The sequence below is a fragment of the Tauraco erythrolophus genome, chromosome 19 (assembly GCF_009769465.1).
Source record: "Tauraco erythrolophus isolate bTauEry1 chromosome 19, bTauEry1.pri, whole genome shotgun sequence".
Lineage (NCBI taxonomy): Eukaryota > Metazoa > Chordata > Aves > Musophagiformes > Musophagidae > Tauraco > Tauraco erythrolophus.
The window spans coordinates 12,075,900-12,102,771 of record NC_141483.1 but is presented as its reverse complement, the minus strand read 5'-3'; the positions used below and the strand labels follow the sequence as shown (position 1 = coordinate 12,102,771).

At 51.5% G+C, this 26,872-nt stretch overlaps 2 protein-coding genes across 3 annotated transcripts; both read right to left on the bottom strand.

Annotated features, from left to right (window-relative positions):
- Positions 1-1,335: 1,335 nt before the first annotated feature.
- SCARB1 (scavenger receptor class B member 1) lies at positions 1,336-20,884 on the bottom strand. 2 transcript variants are annotated; one of them, XM_086623303.1, is made up of 12 exons: positions 20,765-20,884; positions 16,799-16,956; positions 14,968-15,109; positions 14,355-14,558; positions 13,960-14,055; positions 13,259-13,371; positions 11,174-11,340; positions 10,388-10,506; positions 8,691-8,764; positions 7,753-7,804; positions 7,138-7,284; positions 1,336-1,455 (listed from the first exon to the last, which is right to left on the bottom strand). In XM_086623303.1, the coding sequence occupies exons 1-12, from the start codon at positions 20,882-20,884 to the stop codon at positions 1,336-1,338; spliced, it is 1,512 nt and encodes a 503-aa protein (XP_086479429.1). The 2 variants fall into 2 exon arrangements, with proteins under 2 accessions (XP_086479429.1, XP_086479428.1); XM_086623302.1 differs by lacking the exon at positions 1,336-1,455 and adding an exon at positions 4,657-4,779.
- A 3,326-nt stretch (positions 20,885-24,210) lies between these two features.
- Positions 24,211-25,235, bottom strand: UBB (ubiquitin B). Its single transcript, XM_086623226.1, has one exon. The coding sequence runs from the start codon at positions 25,205-25,207 to the stop codon at positions 24,290-24,292; it is 918 nt and encodes a 305-aa protein (XP_086479352.1). The 5' UTR covers positions 25,208-25,235; the 3' UTR covers positions 24,211-24,289.
- Between the last annotated feature and the right edge of the window lie 1,637 nt (positions 25,236-26,872).

Sequence of the window (26,872 nt, the reverse complement as noted above, 5' to 3'; positions counted from 1 at the left end):
CACTAGGTCACAGGGCTGTCCTAGACAATTGCAATCATTTCCAGATCACAACAGTTTCGATGCCACATGCAGCGCAACCAGTCCTCTGGTCCAAGAGAGACCAGAGACTTCCCACGCTCCGTTTCGTCCTTGCCAGAGGCACCAGCACTGGTCCTTTTGGCTTCCCTGAGGGCCACCCTGGTGCCTGGCTGCAAGCAGGGAAGCCAGGCATGGTAGAAAACTACTGATCAGTAGTTAGCCAAGAACATCCCTGGGCTTTGGGCTTCTTTCCCACTAAAGACTGACCCCAGCCCACCCACCCCACAGTTAACATCTAGCCCCAAATCCCCCAAGACATCATTTCAGAAATCTGCAATATTTCAATCAAAACCTACTGAGGCCATTGTTATTTTCACGATTGCACATAGCTTCTTCCATCTCAAAAGCACGAGTATCTTCATTAACGCTCAAGGAGGGAGTCGAGCTTCTGCGGTCAGAGCTACGCGACGGCATCCAGCACCGACTGCGCGTGGCCAGAAGAGCTGACCCCGGACGGCTGAGCAGGCAGCAGGGACAACTGCGCGTCAGGAGCTGAGTGACAGGTCAGATGCACCACCGAGTTTTTTGGCAAGGCTCAGCCCAGCCACCCAAAGCCAGGAGAGAGCCAGCAGGCTGCGTAAAAAGGGCTCTGGGCTGGAATCACTGGAGCAACAAGGTCATGGCACAGAATTTAAAAGTCACCACTGTACTCTCCAGCACATGCAAAGGCTGGAGCAATCCCAGGCAGGCTCCAGGTACCCTGGCAAGAGACATCACTGAAGCAACAGCACCCAGAATTGATTTGCAGTGTAGCCCAGTCACATCAAGTGGCAATAAAGCTGTAAGTGACTTCAGGACAGCAAACCCGTTCGCGTGAGATGAACGGTGGCTTTAAAAAAGATCACTAAATCCCATCAGCATGACATACACAAACCTCATTTATTTTAAAGGCTCCTATTAAAGTGCCTTTTATTCCGAGCAATAGGCAGTTTTAAATTGCAAAAGAACTTCTCGGATCAGCCAGCGACCGTCTTCATTCCCACTTGGCCCATGGGGAGAGAGGGGCTGTGGCAAACACCAGCCCCTCGGGGACAAGGGTTCTTGAGTGCTGTGGTTGGACTGTCTGGACGGGGTGTCCTGTGCCCCGGCGTGGGAGTGTTGGCGCAGCAGTAGTGCCCCGTGGCTTTGCCGTGGTGTGCAGGGTGTCCGTTGAGTTGCCCAGGACGACTTCACCTTCCTGAGACCTCCGGGGACCCAAGGTAGGTTTCTCCCCTGGCACTGATGTGTCCTGGTGGGAAGCGTGCCAGGGCTGGTGGCTCAGGCTTCGGCGTCGTCCTGGCTCAGCATGCCAGCGTCGTGTAGGAGCGGCGTTGTCTCGGAGGGGGGTGGTTTGCTCTGCATGGTGGGGTGGCGCGGGCTCTTCTCGGCATCGGTTGTCTGGAGAGAGGAGGACAGCGGTTACAGCCGCGCACTCGGCATTGGCACCGTGCTCAGACCCTACAGCGCAGGTGTCACCACATCCCCACATGGGACACACGTGCCTCGAACCTTCATATGGCCAAGAACCCTTTTCTGAAGGTTTCTTAAATTGTAGATTTTTGCATCTCCTCCCTAAATAAAATGAAGTTATTTCCATTCCTGCCCCCTAACACTTGTAACACTCCCAAACACCCAACCTGGAGAGCTGTGTCACCAAGTAGAGCGGTTTGGGGACAACATCAGCATGCTGCACAGCGTCACAGAAGATGAAAGGGAGATGGACAGGATCTTCTCAGGAAACAACAGCACAAAGATCCCCAGCTGCAGTAGAGACAGACAGCATCCATCCCTGCTATAACGGTAAGTGCAACCTTTGAGGAAGGTGAAGGACAGAAGCTGGTGCCTTCTGGCTTGAAGAGGAAGGCTCCTGCTCAACCTAAAGTTTTACAACCTCAAAGCTCAAGAGGAGCCAGATACACCTTCAAGCAAAGTATGTAGGCACCCTGACCCTAAATCATGTAAGACCCCCAGGAGGAAGCAGCAGCAAGTGACAGTAGTGGGTCACTCCCTGCTGCTGGGGACCAAGGAACCCACCTGACCTGTCATCTGGAGACATTTGCTGCTTGCTGGGGACCTGGATCTGGGGTATTGTGGAGGGACTGTGAGGCTTGTCCAACCCTTTGACTATTACCCACTACTGCTTCTGTGTGGGCACCAATGATACCACCAGGACCACCTGGAAAGTATCAAAAGTGACTACAGAGCTCAGATGGGGGGAGATAGGGCAAAAAAGATGATTGATATTCAAGGATCACCTCCTCCAAGCTCAAGAGTCACCCATCCCAACAAGCATCCCAAGTCAGGCAAAAATGCCAGCAGCCTTGCGTGGATGAACAAGAAGCTCCTGGCCAAACTTAAACACAAAAAGGAAGCACGCAGAAAGTGGAAGCAGGGACAGGTAACCTGGCAGGAGTACAGAAGCACTGTCCCAGCATGCAGGGATGAAGTTAGAAAAGCCAAAGCCCAAGTGGAATTAAATTTGGCCAGGGATGTCAGAGGCAACAAGAAAGGCTTCTGTAAGTACACAGTTGACAAAAGGAAGACCAGGGAACATGTGGGCCTGTCGCTGAATGAGGCAGGGGACCTTAGAGACCAGGGGAAAGTCTGGAGCAAGGAAGATGAAAAAGAATGAGGTCAGAGAACACCTAAGCAAACTAGACATGCATAAACCCATGGACCTTGAAGGGTTGCACCCATGAGTCCTGAGGGAGCTGGCTGATGTCATTGCCACACCACTCCCCATAATCTTTGAACAATCATGGCAATTGGGAGAGGTGCCCAAAGACTGCAGGAAAGCAAGTGTCACGTCTACCTTACAGTTCAAGAAGGAAGACCCAGGGAACTACAGGCCAGTCAGCCTCCCTTCAATCTCTGGGAAGGTGATTGAGTAGCTAACCCTAGGAACCACCTCCAGGGACATGAAGGACAAGAAAGTCATCAGGGGTAGTCAGCACAGCTTCACCAAGGGGAAATGATGCTTGGCCAACCTGATAAACTTCTACGATGAAATGAATGGCTTGGTAGATGAGGGGAGAGTAGTGGATATTGTCTAGCTGGACTTCAGTAAGGCTTTCAACACTGTCTCCCATAAGATCCTCATAGAGAGCTATGAAGCATGGGCTGAATGAGCAGACAGTGAGGTGGGCTGAAAACTGGCTGAACAGCCAGGCCCAGAGGGTCATGAGAAGTGGCATGAAGTATAGTTGGAGGTCAGTAACTAGCAGCATACACCAGGGGTCAATACTGGGTCCAATCCTGTTTAGCACCTTTATTAATGATCTGCAAGTTTGCTGATGACACAGAACTGGGAGGAGTGGCTGATACACCAGAGGGACCTCAAGAGGCTGGAGAAACAGGCTGACAGGAACCTCACAAGGTTCAAACAAGAAGATGGGCAAAGTCTTGCACCTGGGGAAGAACAGCCTCATTCATCAGTACATGTTAGGGGCCACCCAATGCAAGCAGCTTGGCAGAAAACGAGCTGAGGGTCTTGCAGACACCAAGTTGAACATGAGGGAGCAGTGTGCCCAGGTTGCAAAGGCAGATAACTGCCCTGGGCTGCATTAGGAGTGCTGCCAGCAGGTCAAGGCAAGTGATCCTCCCCCTCTACTCATCACTGATGAGGCCACACCTGGAGTATTGTGTCCAATTCTGGGCTTCCCAGGACAAGAGAGTTGGAGCTACCACAGAGAGTCCAACAAAGAGCCAGTAAAACATTTAAGTGACTGGAGCATCTCTCACACGACCAAGGGCCAAGAGAGCTTGGAGAAGAGACGGCTCAGGGGGGATCTTATCAATGTGTACAAATATCTGAAGGGAAGGTGTAAATACAGAGCCAGGCTCTTCTCAGTGGTGTTTCAGGGACAGGACAAGAGCCAGCGGGCACAAGCTTAAACACAGGAGGTTCCATCTGAACATTAGGAAACACTTTTTTTTTTTAGTATGAAAACTATAAAAACTGCAACAGGTTGCCCAGAGAAGTTGGGGGATCTCCATCCTTGCCCATCTGGACATGGTTCTGGGCAACCAGCTCTAGGTGACCCTGCTCGAGCAGGGGGGATTGCCTAGATGACCTCCAGAGGTCCCTTCCAACCTCAACGATTCAGTGATTTTCTGATCCTGTAATACAAACCCAGATATTTTATACATCAGAAATTCCCTCTGGAAAGCTTTTCCATCGAGGCACCCTGCATGCAGGAGGGGAGTGACACCCACCAGTTAACCACCTCTGCTACGCACCATGAGTTTTTACCCACTTGAAAACTTACCTCTGGATCTCAGACACTTGGAGGGGGTGGAAAATAGGCAAGAAAAGTGTTTCCTCACACCAATCCTACTTTTCACCCTGATCCCTGCTGCTATTATTAGGGCTGCAGAGCAGGTACACCAGGAGAAACAGGAGCATGTACCTGCAGCCTGGTTTAAGTGTGAGTATTAAGACTTCTAAAGTTGCCCTGCATAAAGCCACGAGACAACATCATGATATCAAAGCTTGTCTGGTAGACATGGACAGTCAACATTCCCGTTTGATTGGTTTTAAGCAAAGTTTAATCAACTCAAGACGAGAGAAAAAACACATTACCTTGACTGGGTACCCACCTACAGTTTGGCTTCCCGTAACACCGTCCCCTTAACCGGAGGCAGCTTTTTGGCAGAGGTGGCCTGGTTGGCCTTATTACTGTCTGAGTTTTTATTGCTACTCCAAAATAAAGTGCATTTTTCCTAGAAGACAATCAGGCTCGTTTATAGTGCACTTGGACATGAATTCCAGGAGGGTTCCAATTTTAGGAGATTTTAAAAATCACTGTCCAACTAGAATCTAGTTATTAATGAAGATTTCAAAATTTAGGTTAAACTAAAGCCCTAGTTAAGATTTTGGTCAGTGTCAAGCCAGTTTTAAAACGGTCTGTTTGCCTTTTAAACATCTCACCATGGCTTTGGGCCATGTTAGCAGAGGAAAGCTACATCTGGGCATGTTTTACACCTGTGCAGATTTATACTTTTTTTTTCAGAACTGCAGGTCCAACAGATGCATTTCAAACTGGCTCTACTGCACACTAGCACTAAGATTTACGTGTTTCACAGTATCTCATCTGGGCTGGGTTTAGGGCACACTGCTCCCTCCAGAAGCCAGAGGCACACAAGATACTCCAGGAAGGAGCTGGGTTCAAGGAGACCTTTGCACTAGCAGACAGGGGAAGGTGCAGACAATGCCCCCTCTCAGCATCACCTCTGACCTCGCCTGTGGCTTCAAGAGGGAGGGCTGTGCATGATCAAGCAATCATCACTAGATCAGCAATGCTTCAATCAAGTGAGGAACACGCCTTGGCTGCAAATGGCTGTCTTCCAGTTTATGAGCTCTTATCTATCCATTAGGCAGAGACTTTCATGTGCTGTTGCACAGCTTCCTTAGAGATTTAAAGTCACTGAGGTTTTTTAAAAATCACTTTCCAGGTAGTCAGGTACTTCCTGCAGTCGATTCTTAGTTCTAGTGCTTCATCACAGTTTTGGCCCAGCACCCAACTACAGCTGGCTCACACCTGGGTTTGGGATATTTCACAAGCAGATACGCAGTTGATTTGAGTGAATTTCAAATCCAGTTTTTCTTCATCCCTTTCTGGCATGGTTAAGGCTCTTTGATACCAGGAATTAAGACTAGCACAAAGCAGGGTGAGGAAATGCCAGCCCAGGGTTGCATAAGGTCTTCCAAACAGCTGCCCAGCAAATACTGACATTTTTCAGATATGCTGGTGCTACACAGTGAAGTCCGTTTGCCACCAACCACTCACATTTGTCAAAGCAGAGAGGTTCAGCACCCAAAGCCTGACCACCTCAGGAGCGTAGTGAGGGCTTAACGCCGAGCCCTCAGCCCCAGCATCGCTCCCACTCTGCAGGAAAGCGTGTGGAAGAAACATGGGGATTTGGGATCATGTGTTTAAGTCAATTAAGCAGTTGTAGGCTTGGTTAAAATCCAATTACGTGACACTCCGAGAACCCTGGTGCTATCTGAAGTGGGTTCGCGTTAGTGTTTCAGTAAGAGCAGTTACAGGGGGTTGAGCAACAGCAGCCCCTTGCACGTGCCCTCACCGTAGCCACTCATCCTAAGCCTTGCCTTCTTATCCCCACAAGTAGCCTCTTCACTTCCGTAGCTTTAGAGCCAGCTCAAGCCATTTGACCGTAGCACAGAAATAAGCTTGGCTCTGACAGAGGTGAGGGTAGGGGGCCAGGTCTCTACTTCAAGAGCTAAAGCTTCCAGAGAGCTTAGTGTCATCAGATGAATGTTTTAGAGCTGGAGCCACAGATCTCCAAGTGTTTTTGCTGGTTTATATTCTGTCCCAACAGCTCAGCCCAGCCTGGTGTGCCCTCACTGCCCTCACTGCCCAGCCTGGTGTGCCCTCACCCTCACTGCCCAGCCCATCACACACCAACTTCTACCCAGCTGCCAGCTCCCTCTAAGCTTCAAAGGTCTTCACTTCTCAGAAAGCCCAGATCCACAAAGGCCTGGAGGGTTTAACTTCCAGAGCTATTTGGGGTAGTTTGCAGGGAAACAAGTGAGTTTCAGGGGAAAAAGAAGGTTTTGTTCTTGGCTGAGTAGCAGCCACGGGGTCTGTGCCCCTTTTCTGCAAGAACACAGCGACCGCATTTCATTTGCGAACAAGCTGCACTCAAGTAGCTCCATCTCCTCGAGAAGGCTCTGTTCGGAATAGAAAACTGTTGGGACCCTGCAGAGATGCACAGATTTGTGCAACGGCACAGACCTGCTGCTTGCCATGGAGGCTGGGTTGATGAGCTAGGCTCGTTTCGTTAGCCAGACGAGCTGAGAAACACCTCCTCCTACAGAAACCCACTTCCATCACTGCCGTGCACTGAGAAGGCAGAAATGCTTTTATGTTATTTATTCTCAGCCCAATTTCTAGATGGCTGAGAAGTCCTGCTGCTATGTGCTGGCACCATTAGGACATCGTTGGTGCCAACAGCCAATGTTTCCTCAGGAGTGTTAGATTGTCAGCCCGATCTACATGATCTGATTAAGTCTGATTTGACTAACAGCATTTCCATTAGACATCTGCAAGTTCTTACCTGACTCATTGCCATGAGTACAGCTGCTGAGATAATGAGCAGGACACTCAGCCCAAAGAGGATATACTGCAGGTAGTCCAGCAGGGATGGGATCAGCACCAGGTTGGTGTAAAACTGCTTTAGGACTGAGCCTTCGATGGATCCGCTCTGCTCAAAAAAAAGCAAAATTGTCAGTGGCATTTCCCTCCCATCCAGGGCTGAGACAGACCACCTGTGCAACCCCTCTCCCATCACAGATTAGGGAATTTATGCAAGATTCAGTCAGGCTAGAAGCTTTTACTGAATAGTTGCAGTCAGCTGGATATGCAAACAGCTGGGGACTGCACTCCCTGGCCCACATTAGCATAGGGACACTGGCAGCTCTGCTCTGGGCCCTATTTAACCCCACATCTAGGACAGAGCCAGAGGTTTACCAAGTATAGTGCAGGGTTTGTTCAGCTCAGAGGGCTTAACGACATAGCCAAGTATTGCAAAGCCTTCTGTTGGTGCTTAATTAATCTGGCTGGCTTAAAGCTTTATCCAAAGTGGAGTTTCCACAGCACTGGGCGATGGGGAAGCGGTTCCCCACTCCTGCAGGATGGGCTCTGCAGAATCAGGTCGAGGAAGGCAGCTCACCTCTGCAAACCACAGCAGCGGCAGAACCACTGGCTTGATACTCCCTGTTTGACTAGAAAGGAAGAAAAAGAAAAAAAGAAAAAGAAAAAAAGAAATACACACTTAGATTTCTGCTTGATCAGGCCACAGTTAGTCCCATAATTCTTCCTAAAGGGATGGAGACTGACAGTGGCCAGGAAAGCAAAATAAGGAGGGAGCAATTCCTGCTGCTTCAGTGAGCTGCTCCCCCCTTGAGGGACCAGCTCCAACATGAGCCTTTCACACCAGAGCAGAGCTTATGCTTCTGTTTGTGCTCAACTTCCTGCTGACAGCAGTAAGTGCCATCCCAAATCTGGGCTCCAGGGACATGAACTCAGTGAACTGGAATGCTGAATTCATGCAGCTCCAAGACATCTCAGTCACCTGCATGGTACCAGAGTGTGGTGCAGCCAAGTTCACAGCATCAGGGCTGAGATATGTGCTCTCACCTTTGTGGGTATTTAACATCTGGCACCACAGGACTTTGTTACAGAGCCCTTCTGTTTGCTTTCATAGAGCTGCAAGTGTCCTTTCGGACACAGGCTTCAACTGTCAACCCTGTAGGGAGAATGTGTTTTGCCTCTTTGTGTTGGACATAACACTTTCTGAGCAGCAGCACAGTGAAGGTGAACCACTCCTGTGCCTCACCAGGAGGACAGTCCCTTTGCCACCTGTCCGGTCGGGCACAGGAGCTGAGGAAACAGACAGCCATGAGCTGCACTGCTAAAGGATGGCAGTTTGAGGTCACTGGAATAGCTGACATTTCACCACATGAGCCAGCTGGCTTCTGCAACCAGGACAACTGGTGATGTTAAAACTACTTCATCTTTGGGGAGAGTAAACACTGCAGCGAGCCCAGCAACAGCAGCACTCCCTGCTCAAGGAAGAGAGATGGACATTTGTAAAAGGTGACTACTTACATGATACCAGTCACTTGCTTTATGTACAGGTTCAGCTGGAGCTTGATAGAGCAATTCATTGGGATGCCCGTCATCTGCATAGGAAGAGACGGACCAGTTCATCAGTAAAACCAACACCTGTCTGGAGAGCTTTGCAGAAGAGCAACCCTTTGGTTTCCATCATAGCTGCTCTGGGTGCCACTTTGCAACAGATGGGATCATCCAGAGATCCACTGCAGTCACCACACACAAGACGAGGAGCATCACTTGCGTTTCCACCAGAAAACAAGCATCAGTCAACCAGGCACCAGACCCCAGGCTCTGGGGACAACTGCTCATGGAGGGACAGCACTGTCCCCATGACATTTCAGTCTGTCCCCTTCACTGGAAGGCTCACCAGCCAGTGAGACTGTTGCACGTGGCAGCATCCAGAAGGGAGGACCTCCCTCAGGGTGGTCTGAAAGCACAGAGCTAATTGGGACAGAGCCAGGCACTGCAGAAGGCAGTGCCCAGTGAGTGGGCAGACAGCACGAACCAGGGAGCTGTTGTGTGACCCAGGGCTTGTAGGTCTGAACATAAGCAAGTTGAAGTTACCAAGCAGCATATGTAACCTGTAAGCAACTCCCTAGGCATGGTGTTTTAATAGAACTTCAGTGGGTTTTGAAGCCTGATAAGCCTCTTCTGTTGCTCATCCTACCAGCAGCAGGATGGAAACACATCAGTGCAAGAGATTCATGCTGTCCAGCAACACCCTAAAACCATGAAAACATCAGACTTCAAAGCTGGTCTTGTTGACACCCATTAAGGCATTTGTTTCTCATGACACTGCAGTTTTGCAAGACATTAAGGGCAGAGTTTTTGTTGGATTGCCCACTGCTTGCACTCAGCATGCTGCAGCTAGATAAGAATTATAGGTAATTGTCCTGTTATCAGTAGATGTTTGATACTGTTATAAACTTAATTAGATTTCTGTAACTGTGATAAGAAAAAGCAGAGAGAACCCAATGCCTAGATAAGCACAGCTTACCTTACCTCAAGTTGGGGATTAGTATCTTGCTTGAGCAAATATCTCTGAGCATTTGGAAAATCTGACTATGTACAACACAGGCCATGGGTGGAAGATAAAGTCCCCTCCCCATCAGCAGCTGGGACAATGACAGCTCAGGACACCCCAACTCATCACCACTGGAGTGGTGACTTCACCCTTACTCTATAGATACGTGAAGTGTAACACAGCAGCAGTCCAGCACAAAAACGGTCAGTTAGATGAGCAGGTTGAGAAATTGGAAGCAGCCAGCCCAAAAGCAGTGGTGACAGCTTCAGCTACAGCGTGGTCTTCAGACGTGGCCAGTCAGCTCTCACGGCAACATGACTTTGCAGATTTGGGGCGTAACTGGGCTGCTGCTAGATACACCTCCTGGTGTTATAGACCTGAGTCAGTGGAAAGAACTCGACTGCGCTTATCAAAACAGTTATGCTTATAATTAGTTCTGCAATTCTCTAGACGCCAGGCTAATTATTTGATTAGTTTATGGCTTTGACATTTTTATCTGCACATGTTCTTGCCGGTCATTGCACTATGCGACCTGCTCAAATCAGTGTCACGAGAGCAGAGCGAGGCTGTCACGCAGCCAGTGGCAGGCCATCTCAGCCTGGGCTGGACTCCTGGGGTGAGGTGAGACCCCTCCGCAGGGCGAGGACCCCGCGGGCTCACTCACCGGGTGCACGTCAAGGAAGAGCGCGTGCTCTGCCTCGCTGGGGTGGAGGCCCTCAACAGCATCCACCAGGGTTGGGTCGGCATTGTAGAAGTGAGGATGGGAAATGAACATCGGTGCATCTGGATGAGAACAAAGACACCTTCAGTTCATACAAACCCACCTGACACTTTTTGTTGAGGTTTTTAAGCCATTGCAGCACTTGTTCTGAACAGAGTTTTATACATTCCTCCTCCAAACAAGAAACCTCCATCCCTTCCCTCCCTGCAGCTCAGTCCGTTGCTGTGGGAGGGTTCAGACCCAGTGTTTAAGCCACCCTCTCCCCCCACGCACCACACAGTGCCGTGATAACTCGCCGTACCCAGACAAGGGTTAGGACACCAAGTCTGAATTCTCACTCCTGCACGACGTGTGCTCAGCATCAAAAGGTTAACACTTAAATTGACGGTTACGTGGCTGCCTCTTCCTACCCTTGCTCCCCTGCCCGCTCCCTCCCCAGCCCAGGGGATGTAACGCTCCCACCATATCCTTGGCTGTTCCCACAAATGCCAGGCTGTCATGGGGCTGTGGACCAAGAGGACTTTGGACACAATGATTTTTCCCTTTTTCCCTCCTTGCCCAGATGCCTGCAGGAGTGCGAGCAAGAACAGCATGTGCGCGGACCCCACCGGTATCTTTTAGCACTCCAACAGGTAGCAGAGCTGATTTTCCAGACACCCAAACTCGTATCACATCCCCACAGTTTAATATTGGTCACAGCAGGGAGAGCCTGGGGAGGAAAGGACTTACTTAGCCTACAGGAACTGACGTTCTGGACGCCGGACTGCAGGCAGGGGCAGAAGCCTTCGTTGGGTGGATAGTCCGTGCCATTGGCAAAAAGAGTTTTTGGTGCTACGAAGCGATAGGTGGGCACTCCCTTGAACTTCCCGGACTGCTGGTACACCAGTGTCATGGATCTGGAAGGGTTTCGGTGGAGAAGGATCAAGATTAGCCAACGAGTTCCCAGCCCAGACTCAGGCTCTTATCTTCCCTGGATAAGACGCAGTTGCACTGTAACTTAGACTTTGAGATGAAGATAAACTCTCAGAGCAGTGCTTTGGATGGAATGAGTATTTAAGCCATTTGCTTTCCATGTCTTAAGCACAGATAAAAGGTTGGTCAGAACTAGTTACAGAGAGAAACCGTGGGGTTGTAAGTCTGTTTGCAATATCCAGACAGATCTGTTTAAAGGCACGTAGTAATCCCCAGGGCTGCTCTCCAAGAGATAATACCCTCTTTGTGCAAGCCTTGGCTCCGAGGTGCTGTCATAGAAGGAGGACACTGGTTAAATCTCTTCTGCAGCACAACTCCAGCATAGAGGCTGTCAGGGGAGCAGAAAATATTACTACATTATGCAGCAAGATTTTCTTCCTTGATACAACAGGCTAGTGATGTTATGCTGCATTATTGCTACCAGCTGGTCAGGATAGACACAAATTTCCAAGAAAGAATTTTGCTCCTTTCATGCTCAAGTCAGGCTTGCAGGGATGCAGACAGCCTGGGCAGGCCAAGGGGATGCTTATTCCTCCGGCTGCCTTCTGACACCAGGACCAAGGATGGGGGGTTCTGGGCATGTTCAGCAGTTACACACGTGCCTCCCGGCTGTGCTCACCTTCCAGCAAGGAGGCAGCGGCTGCTGCACACATCAGCAGGATAATGCCTTGCCTACCTCTGCAGGGACACCCAGGTAGTTGCATCTCCACATCAGCTGAACTTGATGTGCAAACAACATAGATGAGCCATCCCACACCGTTCTCTGCCCACAGCAAGGCAAATAGGCTTTTAGTCTATCAACTGATGTTTGTGACTCCTTTCTGGCCATTTGGGCTAGCAGAGAGGTCAAGATAGAGATTTAGGAAGAACAGACAGCACTGCCTGGTAAAGAGGCAGAGCCACTTCCCCCACAGCACTAGCTACCAGGCATCTCCTGCACTACCAAGAAACCAAGCTTGGTTTCCTCCACGTCACTTTCCACCTTGCCTGGAAACATGCTCTGTCCTCTACAAGACTTCTGTAGTTTTACCAAAACAGGTATGTGTATTTAAACTTTGATTATTGGTGAACTTCCCTGTCAGTCCTTGGCTCTGGGTCACTGTGGTATTTGCTGACATCCCATGTGTAGAGGAATTCCTGCACTAATACTTGGCTCAGCTGACTTTGCTCGTTCAACTGAAGAGGTCATTGTTCTCTATTCAGCATGAGCACTTGCTTGTTTTGTGGCACTATCTACAAAGCCTGAATTAACATTATCTTCCCCAAGCTGGGGACAGGGTTTCGTGCCACCGCCTGCCTCCTCTCCTTCCAGGCTCCGGGAGTTTCCATACAGGCAGTACACACAGGGTACTTTAACCCCTGTGTGATCAGCTCACATCAGGGTGTCCTGCACAGGACAGACATGCGGAGCAGTGCGTGAGCTGGGCAGCCAAAAAAAAGCCAAACAGCCTGGAAATGGTGGGATGAGTCCCCCCCAACACCACTTCTGCAAGTACTTAGTCAGCTCAAATAGTTCCGCAAATGGCTATAGCTGCATTTCCTTATGACAACTCTTACTTCTCCGTCTCACCTCCCACATCTTATCTAGACTGGTTATTTTCCACTGATTCAACTCAGGCAAGTTAGACTTCTCCGGTGTGGTGGAAGGTATTTATGAACACCACAAGATGCTGCTAATTAGACAACAACATGGTTCATAAAGCTGAGACACTGCAACTGAACTTTAGCTACAGAAACTAGTGCCAAGTCCTCTGCATCACTGCACAGGGACTCTGTGCGCACAGGACGAGCGCCGCATCGCCTGCCACCTGCACAGGGACGAGCTGGCAGCTGCAGCCTCACCTGCAGGCATCGGGGCTGTAGAACTCCAACGATGTCGGGGACATGAACGGTGGCCACATCTCCCCCGCGGTCCCATTGATCATGTTGCACTCATCACTCTGCCAGTAGCTGAGCTGCAGAACAGACAGAGGGAAGAGCTCAGAACAATGGCCTTGGTGGAGAGTTGGCTTCCACCCCTGCATGGGACAGCCACTGCTCTGCGCTGCTTCCATAGGAGCTTGAGATAGAAACACTGAAGAGCTTCCAAGATCTTTCCCATGCAAAGATCTGCCCAATTAATGGAAAAACAGGACAACAGCCCCCTGTCTCAAGTGCTCCCACAGCAGCTGATCTGTAGATTCAGTTGATTTTAGAAGTGGAATTCCACAAGAGAAGAATCCCTTTGACAAGGATATTTAAATAAGACCTTGAAAACAGGCCATGGGAGCCTGGGACTTCAACCATGAGAAGCAAGCAGCTCCAACAGCATTTCAAGGGAGAGACACTGATGATAAGCTGAACTTAATGCTTCCTGACAAGCCTCTTGTCATATGGCTTCCTCCTGGCAGTTTGATAGAACAGAAGTTGCAGCAGTTGAAGCCTCACAGAAACTTGCCTTCAAACCTACGACCCAGAGACACAACAGCCCCCAGAGCTTTCAGCTTATCTTGCTTTAGATCAGGCATTGCCCCCATATTAGAGGTTTGCTGCCCAACACTCACCTGTGTTAGTCCATTCCATGAATCCACCATGTGAACTCTACTGATGTCCTTCATGCCCGTGTTCACTGTGAACAGTCCCGAGTTGGTGTTGTTAATCTGCAGAGAGAAGAAACCAGCTTTGATCGCAAGGCTGCAGTACGTTACTGACTTCACATGCTTCAACAGCTCTACAGATGCTTCATCCTGTAAATTACTGAATTTTTACTTATTTCAGTTGCCAGCAACAGCTTCCAACATGTGCATTTATGCTTGAGGGGAGAATTAAGGCAGCCTTACACAACCATCACCCAGCTACACAACTGGTCCAAACACTTTGTGAGGAGAACAGCCCAGACACTCAATCCCAAGACCAATGTTGATGTGATTTTAGTGTTCCCAAGCAACAGTTTACTTACCTCTACAAATAAGCCAAATTTCCCCTCAAAAGGGATGAGGCCAGGAACAATTGCATTTATCGCATCTATAAGAGGGTCATCATACCCCCACAGGATCTCCCCCACTGTCCGGTTCATGAACGCCTCCTGTTTCAGGCCAGCCAGGGCTCCGCTCACCAAAAGCTTCACAAAAGTTGGCAGGTTTTCCATCATTACAGCAGCTCCCTGGGAAAGAAAAAAACAAGCTCTGAGATGAGAGCCCCATCTTTACCAAAGAGGAAGCAATGCATCTTCGGTGCTGAGCAAGGTCCTTCTGTTGCACTGATCTACAGTCTGAGAGAAGTCCTTTGGACAGACTGAGGTTCACCATTTTATCCCCAGTTTGAGAAGAAAGCAGTTGAGGGCTCCCAGGCTTCGTTTCCCTAGAAGACACTCAGATGAGGTTGCAGCCTTCTGCAGCCCAATATGACAACCAACAGCCAGAAAGAGGAAAACTGCATTTTATAAGCTTAACTACCTCATGGCTTGATTATCCTTAAGCCCTACAAGAAAGTAAGCTTTGACTCAGCATTGGGCATCACTGCCCTCCCCATAAGCTCGGAAGTTGGTACCCATTCAGGGAGCAAGTTCTTACCATCATCATAATGTTTGGCACAACGATGTACTCTTCTTCGCTACCGTTGGACAAGTGTGGCTGGAAGAAGAGTCTCCGATACTCCAGGAAGGAGACGGTGTCATTGTCATGGAACGTGATATTTGTTTTATACCTGAACTCTCTGCAAAGAGATGGGAGACATCATGGGAACCTTCCCCCACGCAGTGCCCCTGCACCACCTGTGGAGCAAGGACGGGCTGCCTAGGCCTGGGCTTGCCTCTGAAGAGCAGAGGAAGGAGACTGAATCTCAGCAAGAAGCCACAGGACAGCAGGGGAGGCAGCATGATGGAGAACAGTGTCAGCCTCACACCCTGACCAGGGTTAAGCTCTGGCAGGAGGAGACGGCAGCTTGGGAGCAAGGCATCCCTGACAGATGGGATTCTGCAGCAACTTACAGACATCAAGTGTTTCTTCCCAGCTGACAAGAAGTCTGAGACAAAAGCATAAATCCCCTCTGTCCCTTCACCTACAGCAGTTGAAAAGCCCAGCCCTATCAGACAGGCAACCAAATAAGCAGACCTACACCAACCCTCACACCAAAACCAGCTGCAAAACAGGAGAGGACCAAACGAGATGGCACAAACCCCAACAACAAGTTCACGCTGATTCGCCCCAGAGCTCCCTGATGGCTCGTGGGTTCAGGGCACCTCAACTCTCCACGCAGCATCATGGCTCTCCTGCTCCTCAGGGCTTCGGGCCACACGCTGCCCAGCACCACTTCACGCCACGGGGACAGCCCAGTCTCATGGCAGCACAAGGTTGCCTCCAACATTGCGAGCCTGTTACAGCTCCCAAGGAAGCTGAAGCTCAACCCACCAGCAAAAACAAAGTCCTTTATTATGGAGTCTCTGTTTTATGGCCCACATTAGGGAAGGGCACTAATCTTGCTCAGCAGGAACACAAGGACACTAATAAGCTTTGCCCCTTTGTTTATTCTGATTTATGGTAAGCAAAGCCTTTTCCTCAAGTCGTGACTGATGTGATCACAACATACAGAATCCACATGGTCTTATGGTGTGACCTAGCAAGCCCAAGGGAAACAAGGGCATATACATACTGCCAGGTTTCCCCCTAACACTACTCAAACGGCTTTGGATTAAACCAGTAATCTTCCCACATGAGCTTGCTTAGGCTGCTGACCTAACTTTGCCTACATGTGTAGGTGCTAATGTGTTGAATATCGCTATTTATGGGTAAGTTCACACACTCAACATCAACCATCACTTCACATTTCAGGTCTAGAGAAGCATCTGAGGCTTCAACCATCATCCTCAGCCATAGCAAATAGACTCAGCCCTGCTGCAGGTGGGCCTGAGCACATTTTACTGCTCTATCCTGGTTCTCATGACCAGAACATCCATGTTAGAGGCAGGTTCCAGATCTCCTGTTAGATAAGAGGTCTTAGGCAAATCCATGAAGTTTGACATTGAGGTAACTCTGGCTCTGGGACTGGACTCAAATGCACAGTGAAGATGAGACAAATCTACTCTGAAGATGATGGTCGCCCACCACCACATCAATACCCCTCAGTCCAGGTCTGACTGCCCAGCAGGTCCCAGCACAGGACTGCGCTCCACAACTCAGTAAACCACAGACCAGCCTTACCACCCCAGCAGCCAGAGGTCCTACTGGTGGCTTGAGCAAGATCAGAGCTATTAGAGCACATGTAGGTTGCTTCAAAATCCTATCCCGCTGGACTTGCACCAAGTATGCTAATGCCATGCCCTCCTGTCAGAGGAGTCAGCCAGAAGCTTGGCAGGAAGCACAGTGGCCAGCCTCACACCTAGCTGGACCACAAGTGGTACCTGACCTGTAAACATAGGGTCCACGCTGGTTCAGCACCGGCTTCGCTCCCTGGAGGACCTCAGTGGGGTTCAGCACTTCGAAGAAGTACACCGACATGTAGAAAGGAACAGGAATGTCTTTCCACATGCTGAAGGAGATGCTGCTGGGGTTGATCCTGACATTCTGCAAGAAAAAAAAAAGTAAGGAAACAACTCTTGGGCTTGATGGCTGCAGCTGAGCACATCCACCCTCGGCTCCACATCAGGCCCAACCAAAGGCAGCAGTTCCAGTAGGGGCTCTCCAGGGGATCCAGGCATGATACGCAGACTGAAACCGAGCCAGATCTAAACTGGAAACTCTTATGTATGCAGAAGCATCAAGTTCATGCCACAGGATATCTGTAGGCTTATTTATTCAGGCTCAACTTTCCAGATCCTACCCACGGGATTTTGGAGCTGTTTTGATGTGCTGGAGGCTTGCTCTGTGCTAGACAAGCCAGCACTGAATTATTCACAGCTCTACATGTTTGACTTCCCTGGCACAAACAACCCTGTCCCGAAGGCCTCTGCTCATCTGCCAGGTTTGGCAGCTCCACACAGCCAGAAGCAGGCAAGGGCTGGGGGAGGTGACACGCATCCGCACAACCGTTTGGGCACCAGCAGGGAGAGCCCACTAGGTTCCCAAAAATTAGATAGAGAATTGGGATGGAGACCCAGCTGTGTGCCAACAGCACCGTGCAGGACACCTTTGCTTCCTCCCGGCTGCCATCCCACAGTGACTCCCAGCTGGCCATAAGGCAGGTCAAAGCCCATGCACAACCATGGTCTCCGTATCACTGTGCTGTTTGCTGGGAAATGCCTGCAGGAGCCCAAACACGACCCAAGCCCCCACCAGCTCTGCAGCCCAGGAGCTGGCATCTGGGCACATCTGTCTCCACTCCCTCCCTGCCTCCTGAGGGCTGTCTTGTGGACAAGAGCCTGACCCTTCTTAAGTACTTATTTTGGGTGTTTTCTACCATGATCTTTGCTTCCTCTGCAAGCACAAACCCGACCAGCTTATAGAAGCACATTTGATCCACTAATGGGTAAAAGCCCCTGGGCATTATCCCATGGCAGCTCAGCAGTCCCACAATGGGTCTCCTGCCCTGGAGCAGCTTGATCTGACTGTGCATGTTACTTGCTGCAGCAGCAGGTTGAGAAGGAAAGCTGCTGGATGTGTCCCCACAACACCCCATCATTCTTTAGCCATTTCCTGGCCAGGCTGTGCCACTTAAGCAGTGGGGCTTTGCAAGCCCCTCGCTCAAGCCCAGATCCTCCAAGCCCTTCCCCTGAGCAGACATCTCCATGGTGCACTGCAACCCACCAAGCAAACCCTTCCCACCTCCACATCAACACCTGCCTGCTGCTGGCTGAGAGCCTCTGTCCTGCCAGCCTCAAGGATTTCATGGCAAAGAAGCAGTGATAGGGCAAGATTTTATTTAGCCTGCTTCATAATCCCTGCTCCTGAGTGCCCGAGAGAGTCGGAATCTGCTTTTCTTTACTCGCTTTTTCTGTCTCGCAATCCCTGGATCCCTCATGGCATATCTATGTGTTTGTAGATGTAACCAGTCTGATGGAGCTGCATCCCAGCTCCCTGCTGCCTTCCTTGGCCCTCTCCCATCTGGGCACAGCAGCTCAAGGTACTCCATAGATGCTGCTAAATAACATCTACTTAACAGGGTAGCCTTAGAATTAAGCTACTTGTAGGTCAAAACAAAAATGGTTATATATCTCAAAAATAGAATATTTTTCACTTAGATGGGTTACAAAGCGTCACTGAAAGGTTTGTCCCCTCCTGACCATGCTGATCTGTGTTCGTGAGGAACTGGCTACTGCCCATCTCCTCCAGACAGGACCAGAGGAGAAGCAGCTCCACCAACAGTGCCCAAACCCTGCTTCTCCAGGATGATTCAGCCACTCTGCTCAGTAAAACCGAGTGCTGAGGCTTCCTCTTCAGATCAAGAAGGGCAGTCATGCTGTGTGCAAGCACAACCTCAGCATCAGACCTCATCCTCCACATCCTCTCATCACCATCCTCATCACCCTGCAAAAGCAGCAGACAGTCCTGTCAGGCTTGTCCCAGCTTTCAGGCAGGACAGCACAAGAGTTACCAGGAGGAGAAGAAAAGATGAGAGACAGATGGATGAGTTGATGAAGTCTCACTGTGTTAAAGCTCCTACCTTAGGCAGGTCCACAGCACTCCAGAAGAGTCACGTCCCCAACTTTTACAACGTCAATGCCACAAGCAGCCCAGCTGCCGATGCAGATTCTGTTTCTGCAAATGGGGCAGGAGCTGGGCTCAGAGTTTCCTGTTTCTGCTGTGTGTTCCCCTCTGGGCTTTACTCAGAGATATCCCCAAAACTACAACCTTTTTTGCAGCCAAGTGCTCTTCAATCAGGATATACCATCTTGACCTTCCTTGCAGATCTTGGGAAGCCAAGACTGGCAAGCCAGCCCTCACCTGCCCAACACCTGCTACCAGCCCTTCAGAGCCAAGTTCTTCCTCTTACCCACCACTCTGAGGACCAGTCCAAGAGTTTCGGTAAAGCTCTGGATATTTCTTACCACTCTAGACATCAGCACTCAGTTATTTTTTTCCATTTCACATTAAGCCTCTTAAGACCCATTCAGGTCATACTGAACATGAGGAGACCGAGCTGAAGAGAAACAAGGGTTGGTCCTTCTCTCATCTTTTGCCCTCACTGCAAGTTGTTTCAAATTAGCTATTCAGGTAGGAAAAAAAAAAAAATCAGGACTGGCTAAAAAGAAGAGGGCAAAAAGGTTTTTGCACCAAAAACATCACTCCTGTTCTGCAAGGGCCATTCAGCCTTTTATTTGCAGGTACCAGCTCCTGATGCCTGTGAAACTGGACAAAGATTGACTTTCACTGCTTAAGTCCCAGGACCGTCTGGCTTCGCCCAACCAGCAGCACTTCCAGAAGATATGTTTAAGTAGAAATTCGGTTTTGGCAAAGACTTTGCATCACATGTAACCACAGCCACAGGGTCTTTATTCACGTCTTTCATCAGAAGCACATTTCCAAGTGCTGACCTGAGTAGGTGCAAGCTTAGAGAAAAGCCCAGGCAGGGAGCACATCTCCTTTGGACACAAAGAAAAAGGTTTGGCTAAATGTGGAAAGGAGTCAAGCGGTTCGTTACAGCAGGACAACTGGTGTCCCGACAGCGAGGACAGGAGCTCTGGTTCCCAAGACTGTGCAGCATTTACTGAACAGACCAACAACTCCATCCACAGCCCCACATCTTAACTGTGGGGGACAAACACCCCTTTGGCCTCAGGGCCTCTCTTCTGGGTAAGGCAGGTTTTCAGAGAGGCAGTTCTTTAGGTTTTCGGTCTAGGAGGAGAAGATGACTTGGAGGAGTGGATGACTTGGAGGTTGCTCCATGCACGAGGCTCTTTCAGAGCGCTCCTGCACGTCGTCTGTTCCATTTTCAGTTTTGTAACCCAAGCCCGGTAAGCTGTTCACCTATTCACAAACAGAGTGCTGCAGGTAAAGGCAGTAGGGACTGGAGGAAGGGCTGGTGGTGCTCAGGGTGATGCTGAGCCCAGCACCACCAGCACCGTCCCTCCAGCCAACTCCAGCTCCACAAAAGCCTTCGCTAACGAGGGATGAGAGCCCCGTCAGCCCTGGCACATCCGCTGTAATCAAGGGTGGAATATCCCAAGCCGGGATTTGCCGGCACTAAGGCTGCCCGAAGCTGCAGCAGCGACACTGAAGCAGAGCCCCTTCGGTGCTCCGCGCTCCCGAGCCTTACACCGCACAAGAACGCGCCCGCGCACCAGCCCCGGCTCCAGCATCCCCCACTCCGCACCACCAGCTCCACACCAAGCCCCAGCCACGCACCGGCTGCAGCCCCCCACGCCCCAAACGTGCACCCCTGCAGCGGACACCCTCCTCTTTCCCCCCCGCACCCAAAACTCCCGGCCCCGCTGACCTTGATGACCTGCTCCTTGATGATGAGCGGCCCCACCAGCAGCAGGCAGACCCCCAGCAGGGCGCAGGCCGCCCCGGCCAAGCCCAACCCCAGCGACACTCTCCGCCGGGCCGCGGCCATGGCAGGGCACGGCAGAGCGGAGCGGGGCCGAGCCGCCGCCGCCGCCGCCCCTTTATAGCCCCGCGGCCCGGTCCGGCCCGGCCCGGCCGGCGCGGCGCACGGAGAGGGCGGGGCCGCGGGGGGGGGCGGGGCGGGGCCGCGAGCGCCCCGCCCCTCCGGGCCGGGCCCCGCCCACTCGCTCCGCGCAGCCGGGGCGGGCGGGCCCGCGGCGGAGGGAGCGCTGTGCGTGTGTCCTTACACCAACGTGTATTAGATAGAAATATATTTAAATATACGAAAATCTATAAATAGATAAGAATATACGACTGTGTGTCTGTATATACATATATATATATATATATGAACCACAGCCCCGGGAGGGACTGCGTCCATCCGAGGCCGCCGCATTGGCAGGCGCAGTGGCTGCGAGCCCGATGTCGCAGCAAGTGTTTGGTGTCTCTGGAAAGGGGGCGAGAGCAGGCGGCTGCAAGGGGCTCGGCAGGCCGGCAGCTGTCAGGCTGTCGACCCCAGGCTCTCCTCCGGGAGAAAACATCCATCACATCCTTCTAACCCGCCTGTGGTTTCCCAAGGAATCGGGTCTTTTGTGTATCCTGTGCATCTAAAGCAGCCCCTGATGAAAGCCTGGTCGAGACTCATCCCTACAAGTGTTTAGAAGACAGCAGAAAATAAAACAATGAAGGGAAGAGTCCAGTTTGTGACAGTCTATTTTAAAATAATCACTAGGATCGTCCCACTGTCTAAACTGTAAGTTGAGCTGAGCTAAAGGGTGTAGAAACCAGAGCCCATCTACCTGCAAAACGCTGTCTTCGTGACACGGTGTGTGGGCACCGCGGGGAGACACAACCCCATGGCTCCCACGCAGGATCAGGCCAGGACGGCAGAAGACCCGACTTACCGCAGCCTTCACCTTGGTGGAACACCTGCATTTGTATCTTTATGCTTAGTTGTGTCGTTTTACCTTCCAGACCTTTTACCTTGAGAGTTGCCTGCGTTGAATTGCTGGAGCAATTAACACGTCTCAGTTCAAGCCCCAGCAGCAACGCTTTCAGACTCGGCACAAAGTAGGTGCTGTGTTTTCTGTTACTTTAAAACATTTTGCTAGAAAGAAATCCTGTGAAAGGAGTTTTCCTTCCAGACCCAATAAACCCAGGTGACACCCAGGCGATACCCTGAGGCACCCCGGGACAAAGTGTGAAGTTTGAAGGAGACACCAGGGACTTTCATGCTTAGAACAAAAGTCATCCTTCACGCTTTCTAAATGCTTTGCTGTTTTCATCACACCACACGTTGCTGTTCTGTGGTTTATCCTACCCCAGCTGTGGTCTCCGCTGCTCACGGGTGCTGCGCTCTGAAGCGTTTGTGCTGCCACCATTAACTCCTTGAAGTTCGTCAAGTCCAGCAAAGCGGCCCGCAGAGATCAGCAGTTTGGCTCAGCTTACGAGACCACGGCACAGGTTTTCTCCTCCAACAAGCTCTCCGCTTTGCCTGGTCACAGCACATCCGCTCAGATCACACTCCAGGCCATTACGTATTTGCACATTATAGGTTTTAAATATGGCATTGTAGGTTGGATTTTTTTTTTTCACTGACACATTTAAAATAAAAGAATTTCTTAAAACACAGGACTGCAGTCATTCTGAAGTCATCCAGGCTTTTGACATTAAGCGTCTCCATGTCCTCCTGCAGCTTTTACCCCCACAGCAACCAGGACACCTTCAAATCAGAACTGCTTGTATTTGTTTTTTCCAGCTTTTTTGATCACTAGATTTCCAAGGAAAAGCTTCCTGGACATGTAGAGAAAGGAGCTATGAAAACATAACCAGGCTGCAGCTTCTCCCTTTGTACATAAGAGCAGCTCCCTGCGTTCCAGAAACAGCCACCCCTGAACTGGATCTGACACCCACGTTTCAGGAGCTCCGTTACAGCATACACCCGAAACTGCTGAAGGGCTGATGAATCTTTAATTGCTGCATAAATTCAAATGACTCAAGGGGCCAGAAAACCCACCCAACAGCAAGCTTTAGCATTTGCTGAGGGTTCAGCTACAGCACTTGAGAAGCATATGAACTGAGCAAGGGTCCTCTGTCTGCTGTGAGGGCACTGCACCAACACCACCAGTGAGGCCCCCCACCAGCCCAGCAGCACCGACTGCCCGGTGAAGCCAGGACAAGCACAGGCAGAGCCCCGAGCCAGTCCCCACCAGGGACACACCAGGAGGTGAGTGATGGCACAGCACCAACTCATCTGGTGCAGGATTTAGCTCAGTGGCACTGAAGAGCTTTATCTGCACAGATCTGGATTATCCCAACTTGTTCTTTACAGGTCGTACGGCACTAGAAGCACCTTCTGCCACTCTCTTTAATTAACCATCAGTGCTACTAGGGTCAAATCCTGCTAGCCCGCCCTTCCAATCTGGATAGTATAAGCTCACTTCAGGTCCCACTGAGGTCAGTGATTGGCTGAAACCTCAATTCTAACTCCTACCACATCCCCTTCCAAAGAGAAGTCACATAGTCATTTTTGTCAGGGACATTTTTGGTTTTTTACTCTTCAGTCTCCCCCTTTCCCCCCTCCCCGGTGTCGCATGGTTATGAGCTCCTACACGCAGCAACCTTCACTTCCCCACAAAACACAAGTGGAGACTTCCCTTCAGCCAGTGTTTGTACAGCACGAGTACTGCTCTGTGATGTTTTAGCTCATTAATAATGTATTTCCACTTAGTGCAAAGCTGGAATGAAAGTAAATTTGATGATTTTAAGCCAGCCAGTACATCTGAAATGACAAAGTTTGCTTAATATGCTTAAGCCTTTCAAAAACCAAGTCTGCCCCGTAACTGGATGACAAGAGACCCACACCAGCCCCAACACTTTTCAAGCACCCATTTCAAGGGCTGCAAGATCTGCAGTGACCTTCGTACACTGCCCACCACACAGCCACCCGACTGTCGGAGCAGGCTGACGTAACACCAGGATTACCCTTTTGCTTTTACTTCGTTTATGTAAAAAACACAGGGGACAGGAGCTGGCACTGGCACAATCAAAGCCTCTCAGCTCAAAAACAATTACCATTTCGCATTACATACGCACGCTTATACAACCTTACCAGCTGCATAACACCTGCAGACTGGCACTGAACTTCAGCCTAGTTATGAGAACACTTATACAACCTCAGGAAGAGCACAGCTCTGCTTGCCAAGGCACATATAAGCCTTGCATAAGGCAGTTGTGCAATACCTTTTGATGTGGAAGCTATGTAATCATAGTTTATTAGATAGCTAAATCTGGCTAACGGCATAAGTAGTTTTTAACAGAACTTGAGACAGGAACTTTTGTGGATGCAACAGCTTTATTGGAATGAACAAGTGCAGAGAAACTTTTACTTGGAAGTAAGCAATAACCACCCAGTTCAGTTACCACCCCGCAGGCGCAGCACCAGGTGCAGGGTGGATTCTTTCTGGATGTTGTAGTCAGACAGGGTGCGCCCATCTTCCAGCTGCTTGCCAGCAAAGATGAGCCTCTGCTGATCAGGGGGAATGCCTTCCTTGTCCTGGATCTTGGCCTTGACATTCTCAATGGTGTCACTAGGCTCGACCTCCAGGGTGATGGTCTTCCCTGTCAGGGTCTTCACAAAGATCTGCATGCCACCTCTCAGGCGCAGCACCAAGTGCAGGGTGGACTCCTTCTGGATGTTGTAGTCGGACAGGGTGCGCCCATCTTCCAGCTGCTTGCCAGCAAAGATGAGCCTCTGCTGGTCGGGGGGAATGCCCTCCTTGTCCTGGATCTTGGCCTTGACGTTCTCAATGGTGTCGCTGGGCTCGACCTCCAGGGTGATGGTCTTCCCTGTCAGGGTCTTCACAAAGATCTGCATGCCACCTCTCAGGCGCAGCACAAGATGAAGAGTAGACTCCTTCTGGATGTTGTAGTCAGACAGGGTGCGCCCATCTTCCAGCTGCTTGCCAGCGAAGATGAGCCTCTGCTGGTCGGGGGGAATGCCCTCCTTGTCCTGGATCTTGGCCTTGACGTTCTCAATGGTGTCGCTGGGCTCGACCTCCAGGGTGATGGTCTTCCCTGTCAGGGTCTTCACAAAGATCTGCATGCCACCTCTCAGGCGCAGCACAAGATGAAGAGTAGACTCCTTCTGGATGTTGTAGTCAGACAGGGTGCGCCCATCTTCCAGCTGCTTGCCAGCGAAGATGAGCCTCTGCTGGTCGGGGGGAATGCCCTCCTTGTCCTGGATCTTGGCCTTGACGTTCTCAATGGTGTCGCTGGGCTCGACCTCCAGGGTGATGGTCTTCCCGGTCAGGGTCTTCACAAAGATCTGCATTTTTTCTCTGGAAGAAGAAAAATCGCTGTGCTTTACTTTTCCCCTCCTTCCTACGGGAAGGCCCAGCAGGGCCGGGCAACAGAGCCCGCTCCCCCGCGGCCCCGCGCTCCCGGGGAGCAGCCCGCCTCCACCCCGCGCCCTGTGACGTCAAGGACGAAGCACCGCCCACACCCCCACGAGGGGCGGGGCCCCTGGCCGCGCGCGCCCGCCACCATCTTGAGCGGCCGCCGCGCCTGCGCGGCCGCCATTTTGCCCACAGCTGCTCCCCCCCAGCGCTGCCGCCCATCGCCGCCGCCGCCTCGCGGTGCTGCCGCTGGAGGCGAAGGAAATGTCCGGGCCCACACAACGATGTGGCCGTGGCCGCCACCCCCCCCTCCCGTGGCCCGCCATCTCCTCCAGCCGCATCCCTTTCCGCCTCAGCACACACACGTCTCCCGCCCGGCCACCCAACGCGCATCTAAGCCCCGCCGCGACGGGCCGGCCCGACCCTCCGCTGCCCCGCGGAGGCGCGGTGAAGCGCACTCACCGCGGGGGTCGCAGGCCGAGCCTACAGCACAACACCCTCCAGGCCTCACACCGCTGCAACTGCGCCACACATCCCCGCCCCGCCCCTTATATCGCTTCTTCCGCCCCGCCCCCGCGCTGCAGATCACTCCGCCAGGCACTATTTTTCTCCGCGGCGCGCGCACTGCAGATCTACTGTGCGGGTGGAAGGAAACGAGGCCCGGCAGCGCGGAGGCGCCAGCGTGAGGTGATGAGGCTCGGTCTGGAGGCCGGCCGGCCGGCAGCGCGTACGCGAAGGAGCGCCGGGAAAAACCTGGCGTGGAGTGCTCGGAGCGGGGTCGGGGGCCGCGGCGCCTCAGTGCTGTGAGTCCTTTCGGCTTTGGGGTCGCCCCGTGGCTGCAGCCCCTCGCCAGAGCCTTGGCGTTTGATTCAGGGGTGTAAGCCCCAGCAGTGGCCGCCCTGTTTCAAAAGCACCTCCTTGACTTCCTTTCCCGGGGCCGGGCGAGGGGCGGCAAAGGAGCGTGGTCTCCTCCCTGCAGGCCTGGGAGGGTGTGAGCAGGCACAAACTGCTGGGATGGCCGAGGTGGAGCGTGCACGCTTGTGCCCGGCTCTCTGTGCCACCACGGCCTGTGGAGCAAGGGACTGGGAACCCAAGTCGGTGTCCAGCCAGAATAACGATGCCAGGATGCCCACCTAGCGCTGGAGCAGCCTGAAGGGCAGAGCCCGCCCCAGGCAGGGAGGCTGTAGGAGGCTCCTGCCAGGGGTGGAGGTCAGGCAGCCCGGAGAGGAGAGAGGTGAGGAGAGGGACAACAAAGGCCTGATGGACGAAGATCTGTCCTGCAGACAGTCCATCTGTGTGAGCCAGAATCAGCGAGTGAATATATGTGCGCACATAAAGTGGAGTATGTATCTGAGATACAATGGAGTTTGGAACTCAGGGCTAAGGCCTTGCCACTGGGGTAAAATCAATCATAATAATAATAATAATGCCTATTTCTTATTCTGTTCTCGCTTACAGAGCACCTTCTGGTGGATCTCTGTTGCACGCAGTTGGTTCCTGTGCCATCCTAGTCAAACTCTACTGCAATTTGAGGGCATAGCTGAAAACAAAATGGGGCTTTGTTTGCAAGATCTCTGAGATGCCGTTCAGTTCAATCCGCC

Bases quoted from the DNA above. Each gene is read 5' to 3' on its own strand.
- SCARB1 (XM_086623302.1), bottom strand. From the start codon at position 20,884: ATGGCCGCGGCCCGGCGGAGAGTGTCGCTGGGGTTGGGCTTGGCCGGG. The intron at 10,507-11,173 runs GTAAGTCCTTTC...GTTCTCATCCAG, and splicing joins CGTCAGTTCCTGTAGGCTAA to ATGCACCGATGTTCATTTCC. The intron at 8,765-10,387 runs GTGAGTGAGCCC...CTTCCTATGCAG, and splicing joins TCTTCCTTGACGTGCACCCG to ATGACGGGCATCCCAATGAA.
- UBB (XM_086623226.1), bottom strand. From the start codon at position 25,207: ATGCAGATCTTTGTGAAGACCCTGACCGGGAAGACCATCACCCTGGAG.